The sequence below is a fragment of the Mobula hypostoma genome, chromosome 23, assembly GCF_963921235.1.
Source record: "Mobula hypostoma chromosome 23, sMobHyp1.1, whole genome shotgun sequence".
NCBI classification, from domain to species: domain Eukaryota; kingdom Metazoa; phylum Chordata; class Chondrichthyes; order Myliobatiformes; family Myliobatidae; genus Mobula; species Mobula hypostoma.
Genome location: NC_086119.1, coordinates 10,908,243 through 10,918,715, shown reverse-complemented (window position 1 = coordinate 10,918,715; position 10,473 = coordinate 10,908,243). Strand labels below are relative to the sequence as shown.

At 46.7% G+C, this 10,473-nt stretch overlaps 1 protein-coding gene across 1 annotated transcript; it reads left to right on the top strand.

Moving 5' to 3' along the window:
* The first annotated feature begins 470 nt into the window (after positions 1 to 470).
* mrm3a (mitochondrial rRNA methyltransferase 3a) lies at positions 471 to 9,687 on the top strand. The gene is made up of 4 exons (XM_063031874.1): positions 471 to 596; positions 3,269 to 3,513; positions 5,061 to 5,225; positions 6,667 to 9,687. The coding sequence occupies exons 2-4, from the start codon at positions 3,276 to 3,278 to the stop codon at positions 7,206 to 7,208; spliced, it is 945 nt and encodes a 314-aa protein (XP_062887944.1). The 5' UTR covers positions 471 to 596; positions 3,269 to 3,275; the 3' UTR covers positions 7,209 to 9,687.
* Positions 9,688 to 10,473: the final 786 nt, after the last annotated feature.

The following is a 10,473-nucleotide window of genomic DNA, read 5'->3' as shown; positions in this document are numbered from 1 at the left end:
GCCGAGACCCTATATAAGTTTATTCCTCTGTAGAGATGCTGCTGTAGAGTTCCTCCAGCATTTTGTGTGTGTTGCTCCAGATTTCTAGCATCTGCAGAATCCCTTGTGTTTATGCAAATCCTCACGTCAGCCAACATTTAGTGAATGTTGCTTACATGCTCAGCAGCTTTGACGCTGTTGCAAACAAGTTTTCCATCGCATCTCCGTACTTGAGCACAAATTCAGCGAGCGACCCTGCCTGTTCGATGGGCGGTCCCAGGACCAGCCAGAGTCACGTGACGTCCCCTCGCGGCGCATGCGTGTATCCGCCCGCAAAGATGGCGGCGCTCATGGGCTCCGTGTGCCGTTGGGCGGGTGTCCGGTTCTCGCTGCCGCCCGGCCCGGGGAGACGATACGTGAGGGCGCTGAGGAGGAGGCCGATTGAGATCATTGATAACCGCGGGCAGGGAGCTGTTGGAGACGTAAAGAGGCCCCGCGACCCGGAGGGAGCTGGACCCCGGGGTCAGGCCGGGCGGCAGCCCCTCGGCCCTGACGCAGAGCCCGAGCTGTCATTCGAGAGGGCGTTCCCCGGGGACAAGCGGCTGGCGTAAGGAACGGTGACTGATCAAACATCTCCTCAGCGGGGAACGATGGGTGCAGGGGTAGTTGTCGCATCCCATCACTTCTAATGTCATCACCCCACCAATCCTTTCCTCCTCACTCCCATCCACGCTATCCTCTTCCATCTCCCCCCTTCCCATCACTCCTAATTCCCCACCCCACTAACCTCTTCCTCTTCACCCCAACCCCGCCACTGCCTCTCGCCACCACCTTTCATTACCTCACCCACCATCCCCTCCCTCCCTCCTTATTCCTCCTAATCCCTGCACCCTACCTCACCCACCACCCATCCCTCCTAAACCCCGTTCCACCACCCCCTCCTTTCTAATCCCTGTCCCAGCAACTCTTTTCCTCCTCACTCCAACCCTACCAACATGATATGGGTCCAATTATTTCAACTCTTCAGTTCTCAATCAATAGGTCCCTCAAAGTTTTTGCCTTCATAATGTTGGTCTTCATTAGTTGGGGTTTGAGGTCAAGAGCCGTGAGGTAATATTATAGCTCTACAGAACCCTGCTTAGACTGCACTTGGAGTATTGTGTTCCCTTCTGATCACCTCATTATAGAAAGGATGTGGAAACTTTAGAGAAGGTGCAGAGGAGATTAACCAGGATGCTGCCAGTATTTGAATGCATGTCTTATGAAGATGGATTGAGTGAGTTAGGGCTTTTCTCTTTGGAGCGAATGAGGATGAGAGGTGACTTGATGGAGGTGTGCGAGAAAAGGTGCCTATTATTCAACATTTTCATTTAATGTAACTTTTTTTTTCTTTCTCTGGCCATATCTACATTCCCTTCTTGCTTTTTAACTGTTTTTTGAGGTCAGGTTTGAGGACATGATTGTTTTAAGTTGTTTAACTCTACTTGATACCTAGTTAGCCCATTGCTTTGCTTTGCTTTTTAGTTTAGTTGCACAGTGAGTTTTTTTGGGGTTTTTTTTCCCTCTTATTCACATGTTTGAAAACTAGTATACTATTATATTACTTGGTTATTTTATATTTAAACTGCACTGTCTGTGCTAATTTTTTTTGTATGAATATCTTTCGTAAATTTATATTGCAACTGTGTATCAGTGCTTACATGATTTACCTTTTGTGTACTAATTCAATAAAAAGATTTAAAAAGAGAAAAGGTGCCTAGATAGAGTGGACAGCCTGCAGCTTTTTCCCAGGATGGAAGCGGCTAATACAAATGTGCATAATTTTAAGGTGATTGGAGGAAAGTGTTGGAGGGGGGGGGAATGTTAGAGTTAAGTTCTTTACATAGAGTAACACACACAAAATATTGCAGAAACTCAGCAGGTCAGGCAGCATCTTTGGAAATGAAAAAACAGTTGATGTTTTGGGCTGAGACCTTACAGGACTGAGAACGAAGGGGGAAGTGTGTAGAACTGTCAGGGGTGGTGGTAGAGGCATAGACATCAGCATTTAAGAAACTTTTACCGATAGGCACATGGAGGGTAGTGTAGGGGTGAAGGGTTAGATTGATCTTAAAAAAGGATGGGACCACCATTGTTGCCAGAGGATTTGTTCTGTGTTCAATCCATGTGCTCTAATGCTGAACCAGCCTCTGGGACCTCATTGAAAACCTTCTGGAAATCCAAGGTTCCCCCTTCTCTGTTCTACTCCTTACAACCTCAAATGGCCGTTGAGTCAGACGTGGTTTTTGCTATATAGATCCATGTTGGCTGTGCTGAATCTTGTTGATTGGCTGGTAGTGGGCAGCTCTTTTAATCGATCATTCTGGAGACTCGTTTAAAATTTTGGGCAAAAGGTACCAGGGGAATTGAGTAAACAAAAATCTATACAATGGAATTCCCTGCCTGCTGGAGGTGCCGGCAAAGCAGCTAAATAAACAAGCAAGAGGGAATCACTTGCAGAGCTGAAGATCTAAGATCAGCTTTATCTGTCACATGTACATTGAAGCATACAGACTGCGTTGTTTGCTTCAGCGACCAACACATTCTGGGGACGTGATGGGGCCAGCCGGCAAGTGCGGGCATGCTTCCAGTGCCATAACGTGCCCACAACTTAGTAAACCTAGCCCATACATCTTTCAAATTTGCTGAAGGGTCTCGGCCTGAAACGTCGACTGCACCTCTTCCTAGAGATGCGGCCTGGCCTGCTGCGTTCACCAGCAACTTTGATGTGTGTTGCTTGAATTTCCAGCATCTGCAGAATTCCTGTTGTTTCCGTACATCTTTGCAATGTGGCAGGAACCCACACACAGGGACATGGGCTATATTATTTTTAATGTACACTTTTTGTAACTTTTTTTCTGTTATCGTGGTTATATGTGCTATCTGTGCTGTGTGGTGTGACTGTTGGCTCTGTGTTTTGCACCTTTGGCCCTGGAGGAACACTGTATTCATGTTTCAACTTGAACATGGTCACTGGGAGAATGGACAAGCTCCATACAAACAGTGGCGGGAATTGGACCCGGAACACTAACCGCTATTCTATTGAGCCGTCACATCCTGTGCTAGGAAAAGAACATGTGGAATGGAATTCCTGGGATCACTCTACTAGCTTCTGGAAAGACGAAATGCCTACCCTGCACTACAACAGTTGTATGGTTCTATTGTAAAGTGATGCAGATGGTGAACCTGTTGATTGCATATTGCGCAGTTTCTCTTGTTTGAAACTAATATACCCTACTGTTGTCTACAGAAAAGTTATGATCATTGCAAAGTCCAAGAAATTCCGTGAGCAGCATGGGAAAGTCCTGCTTGAGGGTCGGCGGTTGATCACGGACGCCTTGAGAGCCGGAGCGAGGCTGGAGACTCTCTTCTTCAGCAACTTAGACAGCCTGAAGGAATTGCCTGTTGAGAAACTGAAGCACGCAGAGTTAATCAAAGTGAAGTTTGAAGAGATTAAGATGTGGTCTGATCTTGTAACACCTCAGGGAGCGTTGGGTAAGTACCAAACATCATTAAAATAAAGGAATTAAAAGAGGAATCATTGCAAACTGAGAGTCAGAACATAAGCCAGGTCCAAGAGGCACTGTAGCTTAGCTGTTAGCGTATTGTTATTATTGCACCGGTAACCTGGGTCAATAGTGCTGTGAGGCTACTGAACTCCCTGCCACCACCTAGATCTCACCACATATGAAGAGCCAGTTTATTTAGATTATTTATTTAGGGAAAACCATCGAGTAGGCCCTTCTGGTCCTTCAAGCTATGCAGCCCCGACAACCCTGATTAACCCTAACCTCTTCCTCCTCACCCCTAACCCTTCCACCCCCCTCCTGTCCAATCTCCCACCCCACCAACCTCTTCCTCCTCACCCCCAACCCTTCCACCCCCTCCCGTCCAATCCCCCACCCCACCAACCTCTTCCTCCTCACCCCCAACACTGCCACCCCCTCCCTCCCAAACCCCCACCCCACCTCTTTCTCCTCATCCCCAATCTCGCCATCCAATCCCTCACCCCACCAACCTCTTCCTCCTCACCCCCAACCCTGCCACCCCCTCCCTCCTAATATCCCGCCCCAGCGTATTTTATGTATTGCGCTGTACTGTGGCCTTAAAGCAATAAATTTCACGATGTGTCTGTGATACTAGCTCAGACTAAAAAGATAACATTCCATTTACAACAATTGACCTCTGAGGTAGGCGGGTTCAAACAGCATGACACCTGTAACAGAGGAACCAATACGTTTCTTGAAAAATACAGAAGCAGCTGTGCCACAATTACTGGAAATTTCACTGAACAATTGCTTATAGGAAGGTGATAATATAAAAATAAAGCAAACATGGGAAAGCTTAAACTATGAGGAAATAACAAGTTTACATCCTAATTTAACACGTTGCATTGAGCGATCACAAAGTGTTTTTATACGAGTACCTGGAATACAGGTGGTGGGGTGGAGATGGGTCTCTACCAAAGGAGGTGTAAGGCTGTCCTTCTCTCCACTAGCCTACAGGTCCCCCTTGGGCAAGGTGTAGCATCTGCTTAGCTCCCCTGATCAGGGCTATGTGAACCCATGGGAGCAGCTGGAACATATCACAAGTCCTGGTTATGCGGCCACTGATACCAGGCAGACAGTCTCTGAAGAGTATTGATATGCCTGGGGTCACCTGTCTTGTAAAGACACTGCCCAAGAAAAAGGCGATGGCAAACCTCTTCTGCAGAAAAATTTGCCAAGAGCAGTCATGGTCACAGAAAGTCCGTGACTGCCCACATCGTATAATGATAACCTTGAATCAGTGAATGGCCATGTTGATGTACGGCAGAGGGGAATGTAATGAAGGCTGGTTCTCCAGGCCACAAGCTGAACCCTCTGCTCCCTTTCAGAAGTGCCATGCAATTGTTAACATCAACTGGAGACCAAACTTGAGTATAAGATCTTGACTTAGAAATAGTGTGCGGACCATTGCATGGTGTGGAATTTCCACTGGAGGTCATCGGTGCTGCGTGGGGTAAGGATTTAAAACTTTCCTCCTCTTGCTGTTTCTGGCAGGGATTTTTTTGAAGCCGGAATATTCCAAGATGAAGTATCCAATTCAAAAGGAGCATACCTTGCCTCTTTTCCTTATTTGTGACAACATCCGTGATCCCGGCAATTTGGGCACAATATTGCGATCTGCTGTGGCAGCTGGATGCAGTAAAATATTAGTGACAAAAGGTTAGTATTATCAGGACTGTTATAGTCCCCTGAGCCCTTAGATGTTCATCAGGAACTCTTGAAGGGTCTCTGCCCAAAATAGCAACTCTTTATTCCTCTCCATGGATGCCGCCTGACCTGCTGAGTTTCTCCAGCATGTTTGTGTGTTACTTTTACTTTCCCAGATGCCACAGGAGCTTTATCAGGCAGATTAAAGACTCTGCATGCATGCGGATGTTCATGTAGATGACCATAGGGTTGTTCAGTGATGAGTTTAAGAAACATCTTAAAGGAAGGGAGATTGAGAAGTTGAGAGGATTAGACATCAGACTGCCGACAGTGCTGAATCAAGGCCAATTTATACTTCTGCGTCAAATCGACGCCGTAGCCTGACACGCACCTCCCCAAAAATGTAACTACGCGTCGCGGCGACGCAGACCGCAGCAACTGTGATTGGTCCGCTTGGTAGCATCGCATTTCCTCCTACGCTGCAATAGCTTCCCATTGGGCAACTGAAGGGCAGGGAAGGAACTCTGGCTGCAATGCTTTCCATAAAGCTTTACAGACCTCCGAAATTATGGAGGACCCTGTGCTTGACGCCAGTTTGTAGCTAGCTGCTACAGCCTGTTGACTTCCACCTGAAGCTAAAACTCAAATGGTTGGAGACGATGAACCAAATCATCAAATCTACCTGCTGACATCTGAAAATATTTGAAATGCATTTCCTCGTCCATGTCTCTCAGTGGCTGGACAAGCACAGAAAATTCACCCTCCTTCAGTTTCAGTCGCCATTGTTTGAAGTTTGAGTTTCTTTGCGTTGAGTGTCAACACGAAGAAACTCAACACAGTGGCATAGAAACCCCACCGCCAACTAGTGTTTTGACAGTGAATTGCAGAGCGAATCAGACACGCCAACGCGCAAGTATAAATGCTCATAACGGCGTAGCCCACTTGTGTAGGGTACTACGCCAAAGTATAAATCAGCCTTCAGTCAACATCAGGTACACACGACAGGTTAACTTTAAAGAGCACGGAGATCTTTGTGGGTTCCATTACACAAGAGGTAAAGCAGATTTTTCAGCTCTATAATTTGTTCGTAGCCACATTCTGTATTGAAAAGTTCTATTGCCCTCTGTCTCAGTTCTCCAATACATTCGACCAGTAGAGTTACACCTATTACACAAATCTTTTTCACTCCTCTGGCAGGAAGAAAAATGTGATTAGTTATGAATAATTATTGGGAGTTAGAGCCAAGGTGAGGAAGGAGGTGCTCCCGGTCCTCCTGCTCAATCATACCAATCCCAGCCTTGTGCAAACAATGCTCCTAATGTACGTCTGTGCTACAGCAGCCGATATCGTCAAGCAGACTCCTACTCAAGTTCCTGTATGATATATTGAGAAAAGCATCGCGGGGGATTATTAAAAGCTGATTTTTCTTCTCTCTTTCTCCCCATTCTCCCAGGTTGTGTGGATGTTTGGGAACCCAAAGTGCTCCGAGCAGGAATGGGTGCTCACTTCCGCATCCCCGTGCTTTCAAACCTGGAGTGGGAAGTGGTTCCCAACTACCTGTCTACCAGCACTCGTGTCCACGTGGCAGACCATAACTGTCCAGTTGAGAACCCACCTGTCCTTCCCGAATCTCTCTCTACACGTGACCAGAGGGGCGCGTCCCGGCACGCAGTCGAGTACAAGGAGAGCGACAGCGAGGATGATGAGAGCGAACTCCTGCTCTCGCTACCCAAAGTGGATGCTCAAAATTGCTACCAGGCCTGGGCAGGGCAGCGCACAGCCATTGTGGTTGGCGGCGAGACGCATGGACTCAGCCTGGAGGCACTCATGTTAGTGGAGAAGACCAGAGGGAAACGACTGTACGTGCCCATGACTCCAGGTGTAGACAGCCTCAACTCAGCCATGGCAGCGTGTGTCTTACTGTTTGAAGGCAGGCGGCAGCTCTTGTTCCAGCAGGCAGCAGCTGATGACAGGACTAAAATGAGTTCAAAATAACATTATAATCTGAGATTCCGCCTTCTGATTCAAGTCAGCCACACGAGTTTGCAAGGTATTGAACAGTCGAGGAAAAGTATCTTGTGCTTTTTTCACGTTCAGATTCATTGATCACATGTACATGTGAAAGGTGTCGTTTGTGTTAACAACCAACCAACGTAGGGATGTACGGGGGCAGCCCACAAGTGTTGCCGCACACAGTGGTAACGTAGCACGTCAACAATGCTCAGCAGAGACAAACCCCTTCCCTTCATCACACTCACACTCACTCTCGCTCACACACTCTCCTCCAACCCAACTTCAGGACAGACCTCCAATCTAGGCTTCAGCCAGCTGGCTTTGATTTCTAGACTCCCATTCGGCCTTTGGGCTTCACCTTCGGTACAGACCAATGATGCGTCTCTGAACTCCAGCCTTGAACTCTGGCTGCACCCCCATGTCTTCTGCGCGCACGGTCGTCCGATACTGGGACAGTCCGGCATCTGCAGATGTCCTTCGTCACCCACCAATGTCACTGGATTTTGAGCTCCCTCTGTGTGGAGCAGTGATGCTCACACTGCCGGCCTTTGAATATGAAACTGGGGCCCAGACTCCAGATGACCCTTTCAACCCATCCATGTCTTTGAGCAGAGCGGAGGCCTGTTATCTAACACCCCCTGTCACTGTCCTTAAAACCCTAACCTGACCCCAACTCCCCTCTCTATCCCCAAACTGTCCTACAAACTTCTTTAAAAAACACTAAGCGACTGACAAGTTTGCTTAGCAACATAACTTTGCACATTTCTTCTGATCATGTTACAGCAGAGAGTTTGTCTGTCAATAGTAGCCTCTGAAATTTGACACAGTGGTTTTAAATGACATTGACTGAAGTATTGCGTGTTTGTACAACTGTTGTGCACTAGAATGCAAAATTGTATTAAATAGCAAGCAATTACTGCAATGTGCATTCCTTGCAAAGTATCGTTTTGTTTGCTTAAAAGTAGCCCTTGCGGATCACTTGCAATGAATAGGCTTCCATTGGTTGAGAGAGCACTTTTAACCTATGGTGGATCTGTTGGAGGGGAGCAGGTGTTAACGAGTTCTACTCTTTCTGTTAGCTCTTTTTTTAAACAAAAGGTAACAATATCTGACGTTCAGTAGTGTATCATAAGACACAGTAGAATTTGGCCCATTGAGTCTGCTCTGCCATTCCATCAAGGCTGATTTATTGCCCCCCCTCAAGCCCATTCTCCTGGCTTTTCCTCGTAGTCCTTGACGCTCTGACTGATCAAGGACCTGTCACCCTCCACTTTAAATATACTCAATGATTTGGCCTTCAGAGCCACCTGTGACAATGAATTGCACAGATTCATCAACCTCTGGCTAAAGAAATTCCTCCTCATCTCTGTTCCAAAGGGACTGTCTTGTATTCTGAGGCTGTGCCTCTGGTCTGAGACTCCCACACGTCTTTACTGACCCTGGCTAACTGTTTCTCTCCCTGCGGATGTTGTCTGGGGTGCTGTGCATTTTGGTTCTTCCGGCTTTCAGCATCCTTATGATCATTTTGGTATTTTACCCCTTATTGCATCCGTCATTATGTGCCTTATTTATGATGTGGGCAATCGTGATCTTGGCCAGGATTGTTCTTGACAAATTTTTCAAGAGAAGTGGCTTGCCATTGCTGCCTTCTGGGCAGTGTCTTTACAAGACAGGTGACCCCAGCCATTATGGATACTCTTCAGAGATCGTTTGCCTGGCATCGGTGGTCGCATAACCAGGACTAGTGGTCTGCACCAGTTGCTCCCATGGCTTCACATGACCCTGATCTTGGCGGTGGGGGGGGGGGGTTGCAAGCAGATAGTACATCTTGTCTAAGAGTGAACTATAGACTAGCGGAGTATCTCCACCCTCCACCTGATTACCCCTAATACTATAAATTTAAATCACGCAGTATCACGCACAAAAAATGCTGGTGGAACGCAGCAGGTCAGGCAGCATCTATAGGAAGAGGTACAGTTGACGTTTCGGGCCGGGACCCTTTGTCAGGACTAACTGAAAGAAGAGATAGTAAAAATTTAAATCACATGGTATTTTCTTTATGCAGATAAATCTTAGACCCTGTCCTTCAGTACTCAGTAGTTCATTTCATGCATTAGGTACACTTTAATTCCACTGTCATGGGAGTTCATTCAGAATCAGGTTTATTATTACTGAGTTACTGACATTTGTTGTGAAATTTGTTGTTTTGGTGCAGTAGTACAGGGCAATACTTAAAATGTACCAAAATTACCATGATTAAGATGTATATAATAAAAAAAAGAGAGGTTGTGTTCATCCGTTCGTTGTCAGTTCAGAAATCTGATGACAGAGGAACAGAAACTGTGTGTCTTTTGCCTGTGCCTCCTTGTTGATGGTAGCATTGAGAAGAGGGCATGTCCTGGGTGGAGGGGATCTTTAATGGTGGACCATCCTTTTGGAGGCATCATCTTTAGAAGGTGTCCTCAATGGTGGGGAAGGTACTGCCCATTATGGAGCTGCAGCTTTTCCTGATCCTCTGTGTTGGTCCTTCCATACCTGACAGTGATGCAAGCAGTCAGAATTCTGACTGAATACAGTAAACCTGCCTGCTTTGTGAAGCTGCAGCCTGTTGCTGTGAGTTTTAGTCTTTGTGGTACAGGTTGACCTTCACTAATCCGGCACTGGTTATGCTTAGTGTGATCCCTCTGTAATTCAGCATTTTCACTAATCCGGCACTCCTTGGGTCCCAGTGGTGCCGGATTAGTGAAGGTCGACCTGTAATTTATGCGTGGACTATTCCAGCTCTGAACCAGGTAAAGAAGGACTGTGGGAGGGAAACTACAAATCTGAAGATACTCCTTTCAAAGGTTTGTTTATTATCAAAGTATACAACTGTGCAATTCTGTGAAACCAAGAAAGAAAAGATCAGCAGCCCCAAAATCCCTCCTCTCCACACAAAAAAAAAGAACAAAAACGGAACAGGCACATCGATCCCCAAATCCCCCTCTTCTTCCCCTCCCCCACACCAAAAAAAAAGGGAAAGGTCAGGCAAAAAGCACAATGCAGGAAAAAAAGACTGAAAAAAAAGTCCAAAGTCTGAGGCCACATCCAAAAGGCAGTAAACTTGGGCAGCATTCTCTCTCTCTGTAGCAGAGCGCTAACACCAGCGATTTTAAAAAGGCAGTCTCCCCTCTCTGTAGCAGAGCAATCTCACCAGCGATTAAAATGTTTGGGTAGTCTTGTTGTCTGAGGAGGTAGTTCAAGGAAA

Excerpts from the sequence above, each read along its gene's own strand:
- mrm3a (XM_063031874.1), top strand. The coding sequence starts at position 3,276 with ATGATCATTGCAAAGTCCAAGAAATTCCGTGAGCAGCATGGGAAAGTC. Across the intron at positions 3,514-5,060 it reads AACACCTCAGGGAGCGTTGG|GGATTTTTTTGAAGCCGGAA; the intron begins GTAAGTACCAAA and ends TGTTTCTGGCAG. Across the intron at positions 5,226-6,666 it reads TAAAATATTAGTGACAAAAG|GTTGTGTGGATGTTTGGGAA; the intron begins GTTAGTATTATC and ends CCATTCTCCCAG.